The sequence below is a fragment of the Malaclemys terrapin genome, chromosome 8 (genome assembly GCF_027887155.1).
Source record: "Malaclemys terrapin pileata isolate rMalTer1 chromosome 8, rMalTer1.hap1, whole genome shotgun sequence".
Lineage (NCBI taxonomy): Eukaryota > Metazoa > Chordata > Testudines > Emydidae > Malaclemys > Malaclemys terrapin.
The window spans coordinates 58,065,929-58,091,015 of NC_071512.1; the positions used below are offsets into that span (position 1 = coordinate 58,065,929).

Sequence of the window (25,087 nt, forward strand, 5' to 3'; positions counted from 1 at the left end):
CTAAAATAGCTCAGTCCTTAAACCAGAATTTTATGAAATACGTTCATAAAAATAGATTTAAAAACAAATTTCTCTGGGAGCCAAAATTTTGAATAGAGTAATAGATTTATAACTGAATTTCCATAGAAAGTGTGTGGGGAAGTAATTTAATTGAAATGTACATACTAGCTGTTTATTTACTTTTTCTTATGACATGGCAAACAAGCTCATTGTATTCTACAACCTTTTTTTATAGAGTGACTCTAGATGGCAGCACCTTAAACATTTTCGGAGTGCTCACGTCTGATGTGGGAAAATACACTTGTGTGGCTACTAATCCTGCAGGAGAAGAAGATCGAATTTTCAACTTGAATGTTTATGGTGAGTTTTTAAAAAATGTGACAGACTGAAGTCTGACCTATTATTCTGACTTTGTTACCACTCACATGATAGGGCCAAGAAGTGACTGCCTAGGTAAGTCTTATATATCTATATTCCTGTGTAGTTTGTTGATGTAGATATCATATTGTGTTCTATATAACATACTGCAGCGGATCAAAATGATTGAAACCATTGCTGAGTAATAAATTTTGGGATGAACAGAAGTCAATTCCTATGGTATATTCCATAACAAAACAAACCCACCCAAAATGACTTTTTTTTTTTTTTTTGGTGGAGAAAGACACCATATGGGCCTAATTCAATACTTCATTACTCAAGTTTTACACATCTTAGCTCTGTTGATCTCAGTCAAATTATGCCCTCTTAAAATTAGAGTAATGCAGAAGTGAAGCAGGTTTTAAACTTTGTTTTACTCAGGATTTAAATTAATCCAAACAATAATCTGAAATAATTTTGTACCAGATCCTCCTGATTTAATGTCACAACTGAGGACAGTGAGACTAATCATTCTCTGCCTAACACAGTGTGTAGCCATTTACACCTGTAAAAATGGGTGTCAGGGCTACCAGTTGTGTGAGTGAACAGAGAGTTCTGCTTTTGGGAGTATTTTACGCTCATTTGGCACATGAGTGAATGACTACCCCAGGAGCAGGACTGGGAAGAATCAGGCCCAACAGGACTATTTGTATGGGTAGCGCCAACAAGTATGCTCCTTCATAATGAATAAAAACCTCTTGGTGGGAAAATATGGCACCATGTACCTGTGTGATCAATTGTGGTGAAGTCCGCAAGCAATTTCTATTAATCTAATCTAAGTAAATATTACTATGTGCACTTGATTTTTAAATATGTAAATATATATGTAAGTTAGCTGTGGCCCACAATTACTAATATCAGAAGGTCTATTGGTTGGCAAGTTTGGACACTCTGTTCTTGCTGAATCCTGTGGGAATGTTTTGTGTGAGATTCTTTTTTTGGTTAGAATAGCAATGCCTGTAACATCTTGCAGTTCAGGACAAGGTGAGCTACGATTAGAACAGGAATAATTTTGAACAGCCAATTTTAACACCTCTCTTATTCACCTGTTATGTAATTTAGTTCCACCAGCAATAGCTAATAATAAAGATGAAGCAGAGAAGCTAATTGCCCTACAGGATGCCTCCATAAACATTGAATGTACTGCTGTTGGCACCCCACCACCACAAATAAACTGGCTTAAGAATGGGCTTCCTCTCTCTATCTCATCCCAGATCAGGTTGTTGTCAGCTGGACAGATTCTCAGGTGAGTTTTCAGTTATCTAAGGTATCTAAGCTAAATTCTGCCCTCAGTTAACCCTAATGCAACTCTGCTGAGATTGGTGTAGGCCAGGGTAGAATTTTGCCCTCTGCAATCATACGCTGTCATATGTCTGGAGCAATGCATTCCATATGGTAGCCATGGGTGAGATAACTGCAGCTGTGTTCTTTACAGAATTGTGAGAGCTCAGGTGTCTGATGTTGGTGTGTACACTTGTGTAGCATCTAACAGAGCTGGAGTGGACAATAAACACTATAATCTTCAAGTTTATGGTAAGTTTCTTTGTGATATTAAGTGAAAAAAGTTGCATTTTGTAGTTAATTTTTTAAGTGTAACAGCAGGAGGGTAGAAATCTTCCCCTGTTTGAAACTCTCTGGATAATTGAGAACATTGAGATTTTGCCTCTCAGAGGACAAATTCTATTTATTTTCTTATCAACACAAGATTGAAGACTTTACTAAGTAGATATTTGGCAAATGTTTTATATGGAAACTTTAAATTTTGCTAACATTTTTGTAAAGTAAGAGGAGTTGAACCTTAAAACCCTCTTTACTTTTTTTGGCTCAGATAACATGTTGTAGACTTTTCTCCTTTGATTAAATGTGGTGCATTATTTCTACTTGAATTGTAACACACACACACAAACACACACACACCCCACAAGTGTAAGAAACCTAGAAAATTTAATTGCTTAACAGGGCATTTATTTTATATTAAGAATTAGTGTGTGAGTGTATTCCATAATTATATCTGTTTCTCTGCAGTACCACCAACCATGGACAATGCAGGAGAAACAGAGGAAGTGACTATAGTAAAAGGCAATCCAACTTCTATGATGTGCTTTACTGATGGCATCCCCATCCCCAATATGGTATGGCTTAAAAATGGACAACCCCTAAGCCTTGGAACCCATCTGACTATAAGTAATCAAGGAATGGTCCTTCACATTTCAACGACAGAGACTGATGACACAGGTAGATTCACCTGTATAGCATCCAATGAAGCGGGGGAAGTCAGCAAGCACTTTACCCTAAAAGTGTTGGGTAAGTTTTAATTTTACATTCAGACAAGATGAAAAATATGCCTAAAATAGAAACAATAATTTAAAAGTCTTTAGAAATTTTGAACATTTTCAGGAAGTAGTGCTCATGAGATAGCAGAATTAAAGGGATGGAATTTACCTTTGAGTGAACATGGTGAAAATTTGTATATTGGTATTTGAGATTTACAGGTAACAGCAACATGCTAAATATAAATCAGCATATTGATGTACAGAATAATTTGCTTTAACCAGGTAACTTCGGTGTAACAGAAATTAAATTCAACGGACTAGATCATCAGCTGGTGTAAACTGGCATAGCTTGACCATGTTATACCTATTTCATTTACATGAAGATCTAATACAAATTCTCTTTTACTGTATAGTGTATTCCTCCCAAGGATATCAAAACATTTTACACATACTATTCTAGTCTCACAACAGCCATGTAACAGAGAAAAATAAGATTATGTTTCGCTTATGTTGCTAACCTGAGGCAAAGAGAACTCATGTGAGTTGATCTATGTCACACAGGTGATTGAGCAGGAATAAAACACATCAATCTGGAATCTACTACTGTAACCATTTGATTGCCCATCATGTTTTATAAATCTGAATTTTTGTTAGTAAAGAACATGAATTGTCTTTCCTTGCTGCAGAACCCCCTCATATCAATGGATCTGATCAACCAGAAGAGATATCTGTGGTTGTTAACCACCTACTGGAGCTTTTTTGTATGTCTATTGGCATCCCAGTCCCCAAAATCACATGGATGAAGGATGGGCGTCCACTCCCACAAAATGACAATGTTCATGTCCTGAGAGGAGGAGAGGTCCTTCGAATAGCCAGTGCTCAGGTGACTGACACATGTAAATTAAGTTTCGCTTTGCAAACCCTGGACTAGCTTGCAAAGCTAGGCTCATCACCAGTTTCATGGTACACTATGTCTACAGTCTGATTTCAGGCGGGTTTGTACTCTGCACAGCTCAGTTGTGCCTCCACTGCCACTACCAATGCTACCATAGCCAGGGCCAGCTGTGGCTTTTTGGCCGCCCCAAGCAAAAAAAAAAAAAAAAGAAAAACCAGCGGTTCTGCAGATGTACCCCAGCTAGCAGAGGGAGCAGCGGGGAGAGAGAGAGAAGGGGGGCGGCCAGGGCTTCAGTCGGCACTGCCACTTGGCCCCGCCGCCTGCCGGGAGGGCTCTGCGCTGCTCTGGTCGGCTGGGAGGGAAGGACGTGGGCTGCCCTGCTGGGCTTGCTACAGGGCGCTCCCATCCTCCACACCGCCGCCCCCTACAGGGGGGCTGGAGCGGAACACCACCACCACCACAAAAAAAAAAAGCGGCCGTGCTGCCCTAGGATTGGACGGAATGCCGCCTCCTACAAGCTGCCGCCCCAAGCACCAGCTTGCTCGGCTGGTGCCTGGAGCCAGCCCTGACCATAGCTACACTGCTATTTATCCTTGCACTAGCTTGATGAGAGCTAGCATGAGTAAGTGTACACAAACAGGGAACTAACACCCCTCATTCATAGACATAACTGTAGTCTTTAAACTATAATCCAGCATAATGCTAAGAGATGCTGTACCATCCCTCTATTGGTGTAAAGCCAAGGTCCTGACAACTTGTGGTCATTAATGAACCTGCAACGCTTTTCCGCGGAGTAGGAGAGTTAATCAGTTTGACTGGCCAAATTCTAAACTGGGTAATGACGTTCTGCCTACGCAAAATCCCCCCTGCAGTTGCACTGGACAAGATATTTTTCACTTTCTGCCTCATTGTTTTGAACCCTGACCCAGCTGCAGGTGCATTGATACCATAGTTGACACTGTGATTTGGCACTTCCCTCTCCTTGCCCAAGCTACTCTCAAATGCATTCCAGAATCCTTTGAACTGCCTTCAGTGGAGCATCCTGAGGCAGCAGGGCAGACAGCACAGGGGACTCTGATGTGTATCTTCCCCTTCTGTCTTAATTTCTGTATCTACCCTGCTACCTCTCTGTTTTTCTCCTCTTTTCCCTCCCTTTTGGCTCTTCTGTCTATTTTTTTGTTTTTCTTCTATTGTCTGTGATCCCTTCCCCCTTGTTTTACACATGGATGGACCACAGAGGCAAGCGAACTAGGATTTACAACCATTTGTATAGGAACTAGGAAAGGAAGTGGTCTGAGAAACTAATAAAGACCATACAAGAAAAAATTCCAATCAACTCAGACAATTTAAACCGAGACTTAAACCCCCCCCTAAAAAACTAGAACCACATACCCTAATCACTATGAAGACAGCTGGACTTCAACTTTGTAGTTATCATGCAGTATCATGGGAAGAGTTGGACAAAGACAGATCCAGACTAATATTTTGTTGTTGCTCATATGATAAACCCCTTCCTCCCTCCACCTCCAAGACTTTACACAGAACGATTTATGAGTCCTGCTAGTGAAGGCAGGGGGCTGGACTCGATGACCTTTCAAGGTCCCTTCCAGTTCTAGGAGATGGGATATCTCCATTATTTTTTTTTTTTATTTATTTTTTTATGAGGCACAGAAGATAATAAAGATGTTAGTAAATATTTGAGAACTCAAATAATTCTCGGGGGCAGAAAGATACATTTTACAAGAATACCTATGTAAAGGCCAGATTGAGAGAGGTAATTGCATGGCTGTGCAAGAGCAGAGAGAGGGGAGAGCCAAAAAGCTTGTAGGCAGGCAAAGGACCTCTTCATAATAGCCATCTGTGTGCTCCCGTGCTCTGGAGAGCATAGGCACTGTTAGTGCTACCTTCTCTCAGGGAGCAAGATGCCAAGAAAGGTTTGGGGAGGAGGCAGAGTTCCATTTCCTCCCCTTCGTCCCATGCTGGCCCATTGTATGGGCTGATGCATTCAGAGAACAATCTATTCCATCCTAATGATTGTTCATTGCAGAGAGCCGCACCAGAAGAGAATGTATCTGCTCGAAGCACATTAGCCCTGGTGCTTTTTTTCTGGGATGCTGCAGCTGCACACCACCTCTACAAAGGGTTGTGGCCTGATGGCCACAATCTACCCCAAATAAAATAAACAAGCTTTCAAATATTTCTGGTTGCTTACTCTCTCAGGAATTACTTGTCCATTTTCTTCTGTTTCCCTTGTGTTTTTTAACCGATATCTGCTAATCAAAGACAATTGCGAACATCACTACTTCTTTTGCTGTTTTAATTGAATTGGTCCCATATTCTGAAGTTTCTACTAAAGTTATCTGGGTGTCCTTTAGGTGGAAGACACAGGAAGATATACGTGTTTGGCATCTAGTCCTGCAGGAGATGATGATAAAGAATATCTAGTACGAGTGCATGGTAAGCTTGATCTGGAAACAATTAAAGCATGCTTTAATACTATAAGCCTAATACTGAATTATCTACTGCTTTTAAAAGCTAGAAAAAGTTATCTAGTGAATAATGCCTGACAAAGAAAAAACTCTTCGAGTACCATTTTCAGTGATCTTACCAGGTTTTGGACTGCATCTGTCATTTCCTTTCTAGAACAGAAGATCCAAGGACTAGGTCCTAAGTAAGGACCTCTGTAACAAAGCAGACCTATTTTAGAGGAAGTGGAGTTGGTAGTACCCTTTAAGGTTATTTAGTTATTAGTCCTTCCCTTTTACAAATTAACTACACTAAAATTATAAAAGGAAAAGGATAAACAAATGAAAGGAAACACTGAGAGTACAAATTTAGTAGACAGATGTAATTGATGCACTATACTTAGACTTCTATAAGGCATTTGACTTGGTACAACATAACATTTTGATTAGGAGACTAAAATGATACAAAATCAACATAGCGCATTAAATGGATTAAGAAATGGCTAACTGATAGGTGCCAAAATGTGATTGTAAATGTGGAATCATTGAGTGGATGTGCTTCTAGGATGGTACTTCAGGGATCAGTTCTTCATCCTACACTATTTAACATTTTGAACAATGACCTGGAAGAAAACAAGAAATCATCAAAAACAACAAAGAGTCTGGTGGCACCTTAAAGACTAACAGATTTATTTGGGCATAAGCTTTCGTGAGTAAAAACCTCACTTCTTCGGATGCATGCAAGAAGTGAGGTTTTTACTCACGAAAGCTTATGCCCAAATAAATCTGTTAGTCTTTAAGGTGCCACCAGACTCTTTGTTGTTTTTGTAGATACAGACTAACACGGTTACCCCCTGATACAAGAAATCATCACTGATCAAATTTGCAAAAGATACAAAGATTAGGGAATAGTAAATAATGAAGAGGACAGGTCACTGATACAGAGCAAACTGGATTGCTTGGTAAGGTGGGTGCAAGCAAACAAGATGCGTTTCAGTACTGTGACATATAAAGTCACACTTCTAGGAACAAAAAATGAAGGCCATACTTACAGGATGGGGGACTCTATCTTGGGAAAAGACATGGGGATCATGTTGGATAATCAGCTGAATATGAGCTCCCGGTGTGACACTTTGGCCAAAGGGCTAACTAAGGTGAATCTTCAGTGGAGTAAAAAGGTTATATTATGTATCTTTTTTCCACTGGTGTGACCACTCCTGGAATATTGTGTCCAGTTCTGATGTTCACACTTCAAGAAGTATTCTGGAAAAACTGAAGAGGCTTCAGAAAAGAGCCATAAGAATGATTAGAAGATGGGAAAATCTGTTTTATAGCGAAAGACTCAAGGAGTTCAAGCTATTTAGCTTATCCAAAAGAAGATTAAGGGGTGAATTGATCCCAGTCTATAAGTACCTATATGTGGAACAAATATTTGATAATGGGCTCTTCATTCTTGCAAATGGAAGTATAACACAATCCAATGGCTGGATGTTGTAGCTAGATAAATTCAGACTGGAAATTAGGAGTCCATTTTTAACGGTGAGGATTATTAACCACTGGCACAATTTACCAATGGTTGTGGTAGAGTCTCCATCACTGGTGATTTCTAAATCACAACGGGATGTTTTTGGTAGAAGATACGTTCTAGGAATAATTTTGAGGATTTTCTATGACCCATGTTATACAGGAGGTCACACTAGATGATCACAATGGTCCCTTCTGACCTTGGAATCTATAAATCTGTATACTGAGGGTCACGAAAACAGAAGTGACAATACACCTCCTCAGAAAGAGGATATGAAATCAAGTGTAGTTACTTAATGTTTGTATATAATATAGCTATTCAGAACATGACACAGTTATGATGGAACATTGCAAACTTAGTTATTTAAAATAAAACACAAGCAATTATAATGGAAATCAGAGTAACAAAGAAAGTTAGAGGAATTAATGTCCTTTGGCCTTTTTCAATAAGACTGAGAAGGAATAAAGAGGACAGGATACATGTGTGTGTGTGTGTGTGTGTATACACACACATGTGTGTGTGTGTGTGTGTGTGTATACACACATTTACAATATACATTTCATATTATATAAAAAAAAATAAAAGAAATGGCAGCTGAATCAGTATGTCAGCTCCTCTAGATCTAGAATAGACCTTAGCTCTTGTCAATCTAGTCTCTGAAGAATAAGACACTGCAAAATAATTTCCTCTCTGCCCTAGGGAGAAAACTCAGTGTTAAATGACTATATGGTAGCAGAAGTAAATTCACAAAAGATGTCTCACAGATGAGTGAGCCTTCTGCTTCTTGCAGACTTGCACAATTCCTACATGAATTCTTCCTACAGTGAAGAAGTTTTATCAAATCAAGGTTTTGCTTATCCAGTGAATGACTGTTGATGAAGAGGGTTATGGAGCTTGAGGTATCCTGACTTCATCTGGCTAAGTGCTGGTTTCTTCACAGAGAATGGACTTTCAACTAATTTCCATCAGTTAGTGGTTTGTGACATGCGGTTTTAGGAAGTGGGTTATAGCTAGTCAAATAAGGGTGATATATTTTGCAGATAAAAGCCAGACCTGATATTGGCAATGAAAAGCATAAGCAGTTAATTGTACTGCTGCTCTGCTGGTATATCACAAAACCTTGTTTGAGAATTACACACTGGGATTCTATCCATAGAAATGTTTTAATTAAAGTTCATATTTGTTATGCTTTTCTTATTCTCAATTTTTTTTAACAGTTCCCCCTAACATTGCTGGCGCCAGTGGGCCACAGGATCTCACTGTGTTGCAGAACAGACAAGTTATATTGGAGTGCAAGTCAGATGCAGTGCCACCTCCTACGATCACCTGGCTTAAAGATGGAGAACGTTTACAGGTACATTTGCTATGTTATTTTCACAAATTTGTCGCATCTTTGCATTCTGCACAAAGGGCATGAACTTAAATTTCTGATTCTACTCACTTGCTCCTTCAGCACAGTTGAGCTGTGGTCCCTTGAGGTCAAGAGAAGGTTGTTGAGTAGCCCTGGTCCAAATACAACTTGACTTAAACAAGTACATGAAGACAGTGACCTCATGAACTGGTCATCCCGCTGTGATTTGTTCTCTTTTCCTTTAGGGGGATCCCTTGCTCCTCCTGGATCCTTTGAGCAATCCTAGAAGCCTTCGGTATACTCCTGAATGGCTTCCCAGGAAAGGTAGCTGAGAAAGATTACACTATACATTTAACTTTGGTATATTATGAATCTTCATATTCTAGTAACATTTAGAAAGGAAAGAAATTTCTTTAAATTGAAGAGAAATAAGTAGCTTACTTTAATCTCTGCTAATCATCACAATTTTGCACCAAATGCACCTATTGACTCAGAATTTAATGCAGTGGCAGTGAGGCATCACATCCTTATTGGTTAAGTCAAAGGAGGAAGAACAGAGTAGTTCAACTGGAGACTTTTCTATTGCTCATCATCCATTGTAGGGCCACATAGATTTTCAATCACATAGCCCTTTCCCAGTGGACTACTTGGCCTTGTCTAATGTCATGTTGGGTTTCCTGGAGACTGTGCTGAGCAAACTCAGGTTTTTGCTTTATATTGGCCCTTTAATTGTTCAGAAAGAAAAAGGTAAATCCATGTGAACCATCAGTTTGTTAGTCCCTTAACTTTGGTCCCTTTCCAGACTTCATCCATGACCTCTTGGTTCACTGTAATCCATTTAGGATGAGCACAGACATTCTTTGTCTGTGTGTGTCTCAAGTGTCCGTCCCCTCGTTGTCTTCCCCTAATCCCCCCCCCGCACCCCAATAACAGTGGATGATACTTATACATTAAGTTTGAGTTAGCACAAAGAACATGAGTGTTTTAACTGGCAAAGACATGACTGCACCAAAAAAGGTTCCAGTACAAATAGGCTGTTGACAGTTCCAGCTTCACTTGTCCAGTTCCAATAAAAGGAAGAAATGTTTGGAAATAGAGAGTGCTCATGGGATTCACAGAGTGTTCCACTGTCCTCTGTGTGTAAGAAGGTTTCTTTTATTCTCTTTAGAGAGAAATAAATTCCTATCCATAAGACTCTTATTTAATGTATATTTAAAGAACAAAATAATATTGGATGCTAAATGAGTACTGGATTATGCCTTTGAGGGATAGTCTAGAGACAGGAAGGGCACCACTTCAACAAAAGCTCCTGCAGTCACTATATCTGAGATAAGCACAATTCCTTTGGGTGCTATTCCTTCGTGGTACATAGTTGACCACTTAGGTCACCTGGTATTATTTCTACTTCTTACGTGGATGACAAGCTTTTATAAACAGGAGGCTGGAAAGAGATTGGAAGAAGGCAGCATGAATGCTTCTGACATATACCTTCCTGGAAAACATATTTGCAAAAGTATTTGAGGCTTTTGTTTTCTGTCAACATTCCTATGTTTAAAAAGAAAAGAAAAAAAATCATTCATACAAGTGTTTGCAGAAAACAAAAATTAAGATGTTTTGCGAATAGTGTTGAAAGATAATCAGTTATTCACATGACATTTGGGAATTATTTTTGAAGTATTAACCAGTCCTACTATGAGCCCTTGAACTGAGTCCTTCAAGTTAGGGTTGAGGCATATTAGTTTGGCAGGATGCTGATGCTTCCACTACCCTGCACATATTTTGTGGGTCAATAGAGGACTTCAGTCTGCAGAGCTATTTAGAACATCTCAGCTGCTCTACATTCACACCATTCTAATAAAAGAACTGTGCAGTCCACACATACCTTTGTAAAAAAATTGCCAGGTGAAGTGCAACGACAAGATTTGGGTTTCCTTTATCCCCCACTACTCTTTCCATGGTTGAGTGTAGCTATGTCAGCATATATCTCCCATATTTCTGGGGCACAGTTATCTTTTTCTTTTTTTGATCTTGGAAGTCTGACTGGAGACAGATCACTTTTGCCTAATAAGTAAAAATGAGATGTTCAAGTTGTGTACATAATTAGCCAAATGCTTTCCTGACCTCAAGGGAGGACTGTCATCCACTAATATTAAAGAAACACAGAGGGAGGTACACCCAGGAGTGGAAAGAGTAATCCTGCTTTGCCTTGGGAAAAGTGGACAGTTTCACAATGAGGAGAGGGAAGTTTTTGGAAAATACCGATTTTTGGATGGTAGTACTTCAGCATTATTTTAATTGAAAATCATCATTGTTTTTAGTTATACCCTCTTATGAGCTTTTAAATGAAACTTCATTCCCTACTAGTTCTGTCTTCTTCCATTGGGAAAACTTCAATCTTCTCTCCTATTCTGTCTCTAATAACCAAATCTTAAATCTTGTGTTTGTTTAATGGTATGTTTGTGCACCATTATCATCTCTGACAGCAGAACAAAAGGTGTATCTGACATTACTATACTTCTAGGAATGGTTTGACTGCGATATTTGGGTTCACAAGGAATGTAGGATCAGGCCCTAAGAGTATTAACTAATAGATACATTAGAGAGGCTTGATTCAAAGCCCATTGAAGTCTGTGGGAGTCATTTCATTGACTTAATTGGGCTTTGGATCAGGCCCTAACAGAGCAGTAGATTTTGTTTTTTAAAGATAGGACCCAGTGGAGTTTTCATTATCACGAGGATTATAATTAAAGTACAGTTTGGGAACTAAACTATAATTTTCTTCAGAGTAACAGCCGTGTTAGTCTGTATCCGCAAAAAGAAGAACAGGAGTACTTGTGGCACCTTAGAGACTAACAAATTTATTAGAGCATAAGCTTTCGTGGACTACAGCCCACTTCTTCGGATGCATATAGAATGGAACATATAATGAGGAGATATATATACACACATACAGAGAGCATAAACAGGTGGGAGTTGTCTTACTAACTCTGAGAGGCCAATTAATTAAGAGAAAAAAAAAAAAAAAAACTTTTGAAGTGATAATCAAGCTAGCCGAGTACAGACAGTGTGATAAGAAGTGTGAGAGTACTTACAAGGGGAGATAGTCAACGTTTGTAATGGCTCAGCCATTCCCAGTCCTTATTCAAACCGGAGTTAATTGTGTCTAGTTTGCATATCAATTCTAGCTCTGCAGTCTCTCTTTGGAGTCTGTTTTTGAAGTTTTTCTGTTGTAATATAGCCACCCGCAGGTCTGTCACTGAATGACCAGACAGGTTAAAGTGTTCTCCCACTGGTTTTTGAGTATTTTGATTCCTGATGTCAGATTTGTGTCCATTAATTCTTTTGCGTAGAGACTGTCCGGTTTGGCCAATGTACATGGCAGAGGGGCATTGCTGGCACATGATGGCATAGATCACATTGGTAGATGTGCAGGTGAACGAGCCCCTGATGGTATGGCTGATGTGATTAGGTCCTATGATGATGTCACTTGAATAGATATGTGGACAGAGTTGGCATCGGGGTTTGTTACAAGGATAGGTTCCTGGGTTAGTGGTTTTGTTCAGTGATGTGTGGTTGCTGGTGAGTATTTGCTTTAGGTTGGGGGGTTGTCTGTAAGCGAGGACAGGTCTGTCTCCCAAGATCTGTGAGAGTAAAGGATCATCTTTCAGGATAGGTTGTAGATCTCTGATGATGCGCTGGAGAGGTTTTAGTTGGGGGCTGAAGGTGACAGCTAGTGGTGTTCTGTTATTTTCTTTGTTGGGCCTGTCTTGTAGGAGGTGACTTCTGGGTACTCGTCTGGCTCTGTCAATCTGTTTTTTCACTTCAGCAGGTGGGTATTGTAGTTTTAAGAATGCTTGATAGAGATCTTGTAGGTGCTTGTCTCTATCCGAGGGATTGGAGCAAATGCGGTTATATCTTAGAGCTTGGCTGTAGACAATGGATCGTGTGGTGTGTCCTGGATGGAAGCTGGAGGCATGTAGGTAAGTGTAGCGGTCAGTAGGTTTCCGGTATAGGGTGGTATTGATGTGACCATCGCTTATTAGCACAGTAGTGTCCAGGAAATGGACCGCTTGTGTGGATTGATCTAGGCTGAGGTTGATGGTGGGATGGAAATTATTGAAATCATGGTGAAATTCCTCAAGGGCTTCTTTTCCATGGGTCCAGATGATGAAGATGTCATCAATGTAGCGCAAGTAGAGTAGGGGCGTTAGGGGACGAGAGCTAAGGAAGCGTTGTTCTAAGTCAGCCATAAAAATGTTGGCATATTGTGGGGCCATGCGGGTACCCATAGCAGTGCCGCTGACTTGAAGGTATATATTGTCCCCAAATGTGAAATAGTTGTGGGTGAGGACAAAATCACAAAGTTCAGCCACCAGGTTAGCTGTGACATTATCAGGGATACTGTTCCTGATAGCTTGTAGTCCATCTTTGTGTGGAATATTGGTGTAGAGGGCTTCTACGTCCATAGTGGCCAGGATGGTGTTTTCTGGAAGATCACCGATGGATTGTAGTTTCCTCAGGAAGTCAGTGGTGTCTCGAAGATAGCTGGGAGTGCTGGTAGCGTAGGGTCTTAGGACAGAGTCTACATAACCAGACAAGCCTGATGTTAGGGTGCCAATGCCTGAGATGATGGGGCGTCCAGGATATCCAGGTTTATGGATCTTGGGTAGCAAATAGAATACCCCTGGTCGGGGTTCTAGGCATGTGTCTGTACGGATTTGTTCCTGTGCTTTGTCAGGGAGTTTTTTTAGCAGATGGTGTAGTTTCTTTAGGTAATCTTCAGTGGGATCAGAGGATAATGGCCTGTAGAATGTGGTGTTAGAGAGCTGTCTAGCAGCCTCCTGGTCATATTCCAATTTATTCATGATGACAACAGCACCTCCTTTGTCAGCCTTTTTGATTATGATGTCAGGGTTGTTTCTGAGGCTGTAGATGGCGTTGTGTTCAGCATGGCTGAGGTTATGTGGCAAGTGATGTTGCTTTTCCACAATCTGACATCAGGAATCAAAATACTCAAAAACCAGTGGGAGAACACTTTAACCTGTCTGGTCATTCAGTGACAGACCTGCGGGTGGCTATATTACAACAGAAAAACTTCAAAAACAGACTCCAAAGAGAGACTGCAGAGCTAGAATTGATATGCAAACTAGACACAATTAACTCCGGTTTGAATAAGGACTGGGAATGGCTGAGCCATTACAAACGTTGACTATCTCCCCTTGTAAGTACTCTCACACTTCTTATCACACTGTCTGTACTCGGCTAGCTTGATTATCACTTCAAAAGTTTTTTTTTTTTTTTCTCTTAATTAATTGGCCTCTCAGAGTTAGTAAGACAACTCCCACCTGTTTATGCTCTCTGTATGTGTGTATATATATCTCCTCATTATATGTTCCATTCTATATGCATCCGAAGAAGTGGGCTGTAGTCCACGAAAGCTTATGCTCTAATAAATTTGTTAGTCTCTAAGGTGCCACAAGTACTCCTGTTCTTCTTTTTATAATTTTCTTGCCTTTGTTTTGTCATATATATGTGGTACTATATTTAAAACTACTTAGTAGCATTGACAGTGAATTAATTTCTATTCTATTATATATATATATAATATGCTTCTAAGGTCATAGCAATTGTGCTGAAATATGTAAGAGGAGTAAATACAAATATACAAAAAATACCAGTTATTACAAATATGCGGCATTTTAAGTAGCCTCTGCCCAAGAGCTTGGCAATGGGAGGTGGCTTATTTCACTTCTAGGGCCCCAGTGCTGCAATCTGTTCTGCATGGGTGGACCCCTTTGACTATGGGAGACCCTATTGACTTCAGTGGAGCTCTGTACTAGCCTGGAGTCCACCTGCAGAGAAGGAGTTGCAGAATTGGAGGCCTAAAGGTTCAGAAACCATAAGAGAAGTTAACACCAAATTTAGTATTAAAAGAACCCGTCGTGATTTTTAAGCCAGTTTCAGGATGGTGTGGGCCCTTGGATGGTTTGAACACTTGGAGTTGGCAGTACTATAGTACACCAGTACAAATCTTGTCCAGACTGGTAGTGACCAAAAGCAATTCACATCTAATAGCTGTTTTTGCACAATCTGTTCACACTCAGTGCAGTGCCAAACAGACAGGGATCCGTACCACCTTTGACATCCTTGCAGGCAGTCTCAATGTAGAGGCTAATCTGTTGCATGATGGAAATGATTCTTTTAAGTCAAGGCTGTGGCACATTGAAAGAGCAGTGTGGGAAAGCTTTTATTTCTTCTACCAATGATATGCCTGGGTGTGGATAAAGAATGCACTTCAATTTTGTGCCATCAAACTGCCATCTTACATGAAAACCAAAAAAAACCATTTATAATTAATCGTTTTGGTCACAAATCCCCAGTTCAGGCAAAATTCCTGAGTAATGAATTCATGATTGAGTCTATAATTTGCCATCAATATTTTAAAACTCAACTAAATTTTCTAAGAGATGTAACAGAGCCTTATTTATCGTTGCATGCAGTGTTGAGGAAGCTGTGTCAGTCCCAGGATAAGAGAGAGACAATGTGAGGCAATATCTTTTATTGGATCAACTTTTGTTGGTGCAAGAGACAAGTTTCTGAGTTTACACACAGCTTTTCTTCAGGTCTAGGAAACTGCTCCAAAGCTTGTCTCTCTCACCAACAGAAGTTGGTTCAATAAAAGATGTTACCCCATCCCCCTTGTCTCCCTTGTTTATCCTTGTAACTTCACCAAGAATGAATGTTAAGCCATCAATGAATTTGACCCATTATGTTCTTATGGCCACCCTATCAAACCTCCTATTACTTTGTAACATGAATTTTCAGTACAATGGAAAACCATGGTAAAATTAGTTCTACTTGTTGAACTTTCCATAGGCAACTCCTCGAGTCCGCATCCTATCCAGTGGCCGATATCTGCAGATCAATAATGCTGACCTAGGTGATACAGCGAGCTATACCTGTGTGGCAAGTAACATAGCAGGAAAAACTACCAGAAAGTTTGTGCTGACTGTAAATGGTAAAGAATATGGATTAATTCTTAACTATTATAATCTTTGCACAGTATGTCTGAGAGTTGGAAAAGGTGGAATATGTTTACCGGACTCCTCACAACCAATAAGCAAAAGTATAGTAATTTTGTTAATATATCAATCCAAAAAATACTTTAAAGAATGTTTTAAGATAGCCCAGGGAACTTTCCTTCTGCCCCCATGTGTGTTTGTGTTATAAAAGTCAATAGGGCCCATATCCACAAAGATATTCCACTGAAATCAGTGCCAGTTAGAAGCCTAATGCCATTGTAGGTCTAGGGTGAGGTGCTTTGCAGAGATGAGGCATTTGGTTTCCGTTGAGCAGGGTGATGTCTGAATTGCTTCTATCGCATATTTTTCTGGTTGATGCATGGAACAAAATGAATAAACAGCTCTGAAGGGAGGCTAAGCATAGGACCTTCCTGGCCACACATAAATTTCCCAATAAGATTGTTAACATGGCTCAGAGTGGGTTTTTCTCTTATTAAGACAGGGCCATACTACTACAAGACACTGCAGTCTGCAAAGGCACAGATATTAATTTTGAAGTACAGCTATGGGGAGAGGGCTAAGACCTAATTTCAGTCTCTCATGCCAGAGTCAAAATCCTAGATTCAGTTCAAACAAATGGTTTGCGTGTAATAAAACATAGTCTGGAACAGCTAGTCTCAATGTCCTACTTGATTTCCTGATTTTTAAAAGATATCAAAGAATTTTAGAATTTTAGAAATGTGGGGCTGGAAGGGATCTCAAGAGGTCATCTTGTCCATTCCCCTGTGCTGAGACCATGCCATGTGCCAGCTCTAACAATTTAAGATCATTAGTAGGTGGCATAGAAATCTATCATCTTTTTAATTTGTAAAAGATAAGAAGTTTTTCTTTAATTTTCCATTACAGCATACCAGCTTTCATGTATTGTATTAAATTTAAAGAAGCTTGTTGGTACACTCATGGGGGCACAATTCCTTTGTCATAGCAGACATTCCCATGGGTCTAATTTAAAACAGTTCAGAATACAGCTCTCTCTCTAATATCATGTGGAATTCTTTCTTATACAGTTGCTCCGACAATCAAAGGTGGTCCTCAGACAGTTGTTGTGAATATAAATAAGTCTGTTGTTCTGGAGTGTGTTGCAGAAGGAGTGCCAACCCCAAGAATTACATGGAGAAAGGATGGGGCTATTTTTGCTGGAAACAATGCCAGGTAGCATCTAATGGTCAGAATAACATTCTGTAGAAACTTTTTAACAATGTATTTGTAATAGAAGACTTGGAGTGAAATCTCTTGGGATTTTATTTGCATTAATTTTACATTCACAAACTCAGTATTAATGTTAGTATTCATTCATTCAGTGTGTATTCATTCATCACTTGGATTTTCTCAGTTTAAATGAGTGATAATAAAAATCTCTTTCATAACATATACAAAGCTGATATATTTCCATTTGAAAGTCATTGTAGGAGTCAGTTTTCATAATTACTTTGTAAGGGGTGTAGCAGATGTGATGAAAGACAGACTCAAGGCAGAATGAGTATAATATGTTCAAAAAGGAAAATTATATATGGCTAAATTAAGGTGCTACACGTTTTGCCTACCCTTGTGCCCCCTGTGTTCTTCTGTTTCTCTTTTCTCACAACTTAGCCACAGTTCCTGCCATGAAAAATTAAATTAATGCCTATAACTTTGTTTTAGATATTCAGTGTTAGAGGATGGTTCCCTGTACATTCACACAGCACACGTTACCGACACTGGACGATATTTGTGTATGGCAACCAATACAGCTGGTACTGAACGCAAGCGAATTGATCTACAGATCCAGGGTAAATATTTCTTTTTCAGATAAACACAAATGTTCTACAAAAACTGGACACATTGGATTTCTTGATTGTTGCTGAATCTTGAAATCTATCTTTATTAATAATGGACTGGAACAGCAGAAAAGCAACTCAGAGCCTGCTTTTCAAGTTCTCAGGCTTTGGGCTATTTGGATCTGGGACACAGGTTCAGGCCATTATAGAGAAAGGGATCAATGAAAGTCAGATCCATGCACAGAATATAGATGTCCCCAAAATTCAGGATTATTCACATCTGGAATTTTGTTTAAGGCTTCTCTCTAGTTTTTTTTTTTTTGTAAGCCCTTAGAAATTCTGCGTGTTATGAACACTGCCTAAATATTTGTGAACAGAAAAAACAGTTGTTCTTTGTTAACTGGTGTGTGTACATCAACAGAATATACACAGAACTGAGAGACATTCCCGAGTGCATTTTTTTGGCAAATTTATATATGTCAAATGATCCATGCTACAGAAAAGGATAGTTTCAAATAGTTCAACTTGAAAAAATATACATTCTCTTAAAATTACCTGGGCTTCATATATTCTTTAGTTCCTCCATCTATCGCTCCTGGACCCACCAATATTACAGTTACTGTAAATGTCCAAACCACCCTGCCCTGTGACACCAGTGGAATCCCCAGGCCAGCAATAAGTTGGAAGAAGAATGGGCATCTCCTTAATGTTGATCAGAATCAGAATACATACAGGTGAGAAATGCTCTAATCTTTGTTGTGGGCTAAATTCATCTCTGGTGCAAATCTATTCTGAGATTGGTTTGGCCTATTTTAATTTAATTTAAAATTTGCTTTTAAATAAATAGACAAACTTCATTGCATGACTGTTAGTAGTACTGAACTGGTTTACTGGTGAACTGGTTTAAATAAAACATTCCTGCCACCTGATGTACACATGTTTAGTAATAAAGTTCTACTCTTTGCCTTGTATTTTAACAAGGTGTCCCTATTTGCATTTGACTTAATGTTTTTTATTCACCTCTAAGATCCACTGAAGAGGTCAAAATAATGTAAGATATGCTCTTTTCATGGTATTTATGTTCCTGGTTGGTGGAAACACTGAGAAAACCAGAGAGAAACACTCAGACATCCCATTTGTATATGGGCCCTGTAGACCCTGGAAACATTTAGATTTTGCCAGAGTGAGGTACTAACTTTTGCTAAGAGCAAACTATTGCAGCTCAGAACAGCAATTAGTTCTCAGTTTGCAGCTGTTTGGCCAGATGGGACACAATGATGCACAAAGAATGGCCACGGGTGAGAAAAATTCCTGAGGATCCCCTGGAATGGTATGGGGTTTGCTCCCCGGCTGAAAGAGTGGTGGGAGCAAACCCCATACCATTCAAACCCTGTGGCTTTATTACTGTGGAACCCCAGTGTCTCATATCTCTACCCTCCACCAAAGCCAGGCTGCGAGGGATTCTCTCTGGTCAGGGCTGACCTACGGGAAAGGGATGATGGGAGAGACACTTTGCTTTCTTTTGGCCATGACCCCACCAAACATTGGCTCCCCATAGTGGCCCAGATTCCACTCCCACAGAGAGCTCTTAATCGGATACTGGCAATGGGTTAGGGGCCCCAGAGTCAGGGCCGGCTCCAGGTGCTTGGGGCGGCTGCTCCGGAGAGGGGCGGCACGTCCAGGTATTCGGCAGCAATTCGGCGGACAGTCCCTCACTCCCGCTGGGAGAAAAGGACCTCCCGCTGAATTGCTGCTGCAATTGCGATCGCGGCTTTTTTTTTTTTTTTTTTTTTTGGCTGCTTGGGGCGACCAAAACCCTGGAATCGGCCCTGCCCAGTGTTGACTCCCATTCCATGCCAGAGCAGCGAGATCCCCATGTAAAGAGCTCCATCTCTGTGTGCTCTTGTTTTACTGTGTAGGTGGGAAATCTTTCCTGACCCTTATAGTGCTCAGCTTACACTCTGAAATGTGAGAATTGACTTCTTACCTAACTTCCATTAAATGTTTACAGTTGCCATTTGCAAGTAATTAATGTTACCATTAATGTTACTGTAGTAACATTGTGACTCTGTACCATTGTCTTCTATTGTCAAGTATCAAAGGGATAGCTGTGTTAGTCTGGATCTGTAAAAGCAGCAAAGAGTCCTGTGGCACCTTATAGATTAACAGATTTATAGGAGCATGAGCTTTCATGGGTGAATACCCACTTCTTGGGATGCATATAGTGGAAATTTCCCGGTTCAGGGTATAAATATGCAAGCAAGAGTGAGTAAGGCTAGAGATAACGAGGTGAGTTCAATCAGGGAGGATGAGGCCCTTTTCTAGCAGTTGAGGTGTGAACACCAAGGGAGGAGAAACTGTTTCTGTAGTTGGATAGCCATTCACAGCCTTTGTTTAATCCTGTCAAATTTGCAGATGAACTGAAGCTCAGCTGAGCTTTCTCTTTCTCTTTCTCTTGTGAAATCCCAGACTTGTTTGCATGTCTGTAATTATATAATCCTCTGTTGGCTTGTCTCACAGAGTTTTCTATAACAATTCTATAACTAACAGATTGCCTTTTAGTTCATAGTTATGGGTCTGTGCTTTTAGAACAGAAAGTCCTGTGTTCAGTCAAATCTTTAGTCCATGCAGCTGCAGTATGAATACTAAATATATAAAATAGTGCAGCCATTTTTAAAATCCAGCAACAATATTAAAATCTGACCTCTTGTGGCAATGAATTCAATGGACTGACAACATGCTGAATGAAGAGATGTTTCAATATCTTTTAATTGCTTTATTTCAGGCTTTTGTCTTCAGGTTCCCTACTAATCATTTCTCCCACTGTGGATGACACTGCAGTCTATGTGTGCACTGTATCAAATGATGCAGGAGAGGATCAAAGAACAATTGATTTCATTGTACAAGGTAAAGCAGACATTGTAAATGCACATATATTATGACACCACAAATGTCTTCGGGACAATCCTTTATTTAAATGAGAACTGTAATTTTGATGCTTATTCTATTGAGCTTTTACTCTTGTTAAGAAAGAGGACATTGCTATATGCAAACCTCTATATGACATGAGAATGGTCGATAATCCTAACAGTGTTCTCCTTGCTTTAGTGCCCCCATCCATAGCAGATGAAACTACAGATCTTCTGGTAACAAAACTGTCTCCAGCAGTAATTTCCTGCACTGCTTCGGGTGTTCCTGTCCCCTCAATCCACTGGACCAAAAATGGGATACGGCTCCTTCCCAGAGGAGATGGCTACAGGATTCTGTCTTCAGGTATTATGCATGATTTGAGTAGATGCAGAAAATGCTAGAAGAAGGTGCATTACTATTTTCATTGTAAATATTTTAAAATAAAAATCTAGGGTTCTTAAACGGTATTATGGTTTCTCTATTTTCTTTGAACGTAAGAAGTATAATATACTACAATACTGTATAATGAATTCTCTTTTTTTCTGCCCTAGGAACAATTGAAATAACTGCTGCACAGTTAGACCATGCAGGAAGGTATACATGTGTGGCCCGGAATGCTGCTGGCACTGCACACAGACATGTTACTCTTCATGTTCAGGGTGAGGTGGGAACTTGAATAGAAACATGTTTTATAAACAGCTTTAGTTGGTTTTGAAAAGAAAATGTTAGAATAATAACACACAATAATGGTGGGACCACATCGTGCCAGTCTTACTCATGTTCAGTAGTATCTTACTCATGTGAGTAGTTTCATAGATATACTGGCTACTTGTGGAGTAAGATACCATTCAACATAAGTAAGTGTGTGAAAATTTGACCTTGCATAAATTTATTTGTATCTGGTGGAAGCTACAAAGCGTGGGCTCTTTAAATTTAGACTGATTCAGCACTCGGAATACAATGTAGAAAGCAATCATGCATTGATGAAGGCATGAACTAAATGATCTGATAGCTTTTTCCAACTCTAATGCCTAAGATATTATGATCTGGCGACAGGTATGACCTGCTTTGATTTTTTCTGTTTGTTTTGTTGTTTTGCTTAATTAAAATAGATTCATTAGGTGAACTAAATACGCAGGGCTAAATTCTATAATCCATATGCTGAGTAGTTCCATATTATGCAAGAGTAGTCCTACTGGGCTCATCAAAAGGATAATAGAATCCAGCCTTCAATAGTTAAATGTTCTTAGCCTCTCACATTGTACAATTTGTCTTCATTTTATTTTCCAGCCATAAAAATATTACAACTTCTTCAATATACACTATGTGTATTCTACACGTAAGTATGCAAGTGTACCTGGAGCTGAGTCTGGAATTTTTTTTTACAAGCAGTATCCGTTGGCCCACACATGCACCCTAGCTCTTCCTGAGCGCCAAACTGAGGGCATAAAAGGTGGGGTGGGTCGACGCCTGTCCAGTTCCTTCTTAGCACTACCTGGTCTGAGTCGGAATCTTGGATGTTTTCAGCTCCTTTCTACTGCATCATTGCTCTAAAGATATTGTATATTTAGTTTTTAGCAGTTTTGTAGTTTTTATAGTGTAGCCTAACATAGGTTTTCCCTCTTCTGTTCCCCACATGGAATTTCCCCCCCACCCCTGAAGAAGTCTGGGATTGTGCCCAGTGTCCTGGGGTACAAAAATTGTGTTTCCTGCCCTCTCCTTTTCTGTGAGTGACAAACATCAATTCTGCCTCTATTGCCTGGGTGAGGCTCACATCTCTGCCAAGTGCAGCATCTGACGCTCCTTTTCCCCCAGAATTCATGAGGTTTGGGAACTGAGACTTAGAAAATATATGATGGCGAAGGAATGGGACCCCAATCAGTTCTGGACTGAGGACATCCCCTTGTATATCAGTCTCAGCAAGCAGGCAGTACCCCTCCAAGCATGAGCTTGGGGACGGAGGCTAAGACTGCTAAGCCTAAGGAGGAAGTTTCACATGATAAGGGGAACTCTCATAGATGCAGGGATGAGTCATCTTTCTCTAAAACTGCCCTGAAGAGAGAGGATCCCTCCCTGATCATGTCAAAATTGGGAGAGCCAGTACACATGGGCATTGAGGACTTAGGCCTGAGTATATCTTTTCAGCTGGAGAAGGAGGTGCGCAAGGGTATGGCTCTGACGGTTCTGACATTGGCTCTGATGGTGAAGACTCAGGAAAAACAGCTCCAGGTTCTCCCATCCACTTCTAGAGCCAATGCAGTACAGTAACGCCTCACTTAAAGTCATCCCAGTTAACATTGTTTCATTGTTATAGGGAACATGCTCGTTTAAAGTTGCACAATGCTCACTTATAATGTTGTTTGACAACCGCCTGCTTTGTCCACTGCATGCAGAAAGAGCAGCCCATTGGAGCTAGCTGGTGGGGCTTGGAATCAGGATGGACTGGCAGCTCCCTATCAGCTCTCCGCTCTCCTAAGTTCCCAGTGTGGCAGCTGCCCAGCAGGCTATCAATTGCTGGGCAGTTCAGCTGTCCCTCCCCCGACTGCTGTGTGCTGCTCCCAGGGCTGTCCCTAGCAATTCTGGGGCCTTATGCAGGGTGATGAGTGGGGGGGGACTGGGTTGGCTTGGGGGTAGGGGGGAACCACCCTCCAGCACTCACCGGCGGCGCAGCTGGGGCCGGGTCGCTGCACTTCCCACCAGTGCAGGCCCGGCCCTGCTGCAGAGCTCAGGGGAGTAGGGGTGGGGCTAGAGCGGAGCAGGGGCAGGAAGAGGCAGGGCGGAGTGGGGCAGGGGCCCTGGGGAAGAGCCGGAGCAGGGGCTGGAGCAGCACACAGCTGTGCAAGTGCCCCAAATTTCCTGGTGCCCTACGCAGTTGCGTACTTTGCTATGGGTAAGGACGGCCCTGGCTGCTCCTGCCCTCTGCCTTGGAGCTGTTCCTGGGAGCCTCCTGCTTGCTGTGCAAGAGGAAGGGGGAAAGAGGGGTGCTAATGTCAGGGTGTCCCCCTCCCCCCTGCTCCTGGCCCCCACTCCTTTACCCCATCGGGCCATCTCCACAGAGTGGGGTGGGGGGGACACAACAGGGCTCAGAAGAGAGGGAGCTTGCTGGCAGCAGCTGCTGTCTTAACTTGCTGAGCTACTTAAAAAGGAAATGTACTTAGAGTGGGATCAGCGTACTTAGAGGGGCAATGCACGTCTCTCTCTCTCTCTCTGCCATGCTGTCTCCCCTCCCTCCATTCGTGCTACCTTGTAGAGTATGAGGCTACGTTAACAACCATGTGTTAACCCTTGAGGGCTCAGCCGAGTGCTAGTTCATCATTTAGCAGTAAGGCATTCCCTGGGAAATACCTCTGGCACCCTCTGACTTCACCACCTCAACCAAGCTTCACAATCATCATTGCTGTGTACAGTATTACATTGTTTAAAACTTATAGTGTGTGTGTGTATGTGTGTGTTTGTATGTATATATATATATATATATATATATATATATATATATATATATATATATATATATATATGTATAAAATAATAATAATAATAAATAAATATAAAATATAGTCTTTTGTCTGGCAAAAAAAATTTCCCTGGAACGTAAACCCCCCTATTTACATTAATTCTTATGGGGAAATTGGATTCACTTAACATGGTTTCGCTTAAAGTAGCATTTTTCAGGAACATAACTACAATGTTAAGCGAGGAGTTACTGTACTGGTAGTGACACAGCCCTGAGGGAGCCAAGTGTCATGGGTGACCAAGAAAGCTCCAGCTCCAGCAATGGACTGTCCTTTCACCCCAGGGTAGTCTGAGACCTAAGTCACCCCGGAGGACATCTTTTTTCTTCCCTATCTGCATTAACCTCTCTGTTGAGACAGGCTTTATTCCAGGACATTATACCAGAGGAAGAGACTACCCCCGGGACGCAGAGTCATTCTCCTATCCCACCTGCCAGCCTCAAGGTGCAACCTTTGGTACCATAGGTTCTGCCAGTACTGCAGGATCTGGATTTCTCTTTGGATGAGTCAGAGGCACCACAGGAGTCTCTGCGGTACCAGACAGAAGTCCTCGAAGATTAGACTTCCAGCCTCCGACCAGACACAATTCATGAAGAGGTTGTACCCTATGCCTTGGGGTCCTCCAGTGCCAGTTGATCCATCTGTTGGCAATATTGGGGGGCTGTGGGCTTCCTACCCTAGACTCCCAGGATCACTGCATAAGCCCTATTTGCCATTGCCACCCACAACCAGCCCCATCAGAGTATTTGGAGGAGGAAGATGAGCTGGATTTGCTGGTTCTGGGAGCAATCTTCTTGTCTTCACCAGATGACAAGTCTTCACCATTTGTTGTCTTCCATCTCCACTGGAAGACTTTAAATAATAGCCAGAGCTCATGCCCAGGGGGTCAGCAGAGCTACA

General features: G+C 40.9%; 1 protein-coding gene across 2 annotated transcripts in view; it reads left to right on the forward strand.

Moving 5' to 3' along the window:
• HMCN1 (hemicentin 1) overlaps positions 1-25,087 on the forward strand; it is a 338,886-nt gene that overhangs the window by 267,003 nt on the left and 46,796 nt on the right. For both annotated transcript variants that reach the window (XM_054038112.1, XM_054038111.1), the window contains 14 exons: positions 236-360; positions 1,480-1,663; positions 1,853-1,950; positions 2,443-2,721; positions 3,377-3,573; positions 5,961-6,042; positions 8,793-8,929; positions 15,803-15,944; positions 17,016-17,160; positions 17,650-17,777; positions 18,343-18,499; positions 20,551-20,672; positions 20,874-21,038; positions 21,227-21,334. In XM_054038112.1, the coding sequence (XP_053894087.1) occupies positions 236-360; positions 1,480-1,663; positions 1,853-1,950; positions 2,443-2,721; positions 3,377-3,573; positions 5,961-6,042; positions 8,793-8,929; positions 15,803-15,944; positions 17,016-17,160; positions 17,650-17,777; positions 18,343-18,499; positions 20,551-20,672; positions 20,874-21,038; positions 21,227-21,334 (2,069 nt within the window). The remainder of the gene's footprint in view (positions 1-235; positions 361-1,479; positions 1,664-1,852; positions 1,951-2,442; positions 2,722-3,376; positions 3,574-5,960; positions 6,043-8,792; positions 8,930-15,802; positions 15,945-17,015; positions 17,161-17,649; positions 17,778-18,342; positions 18,500-20,550; positions 20,673-20,873; positions 21,039-21,226; positions 21,335-25,087) is intronic.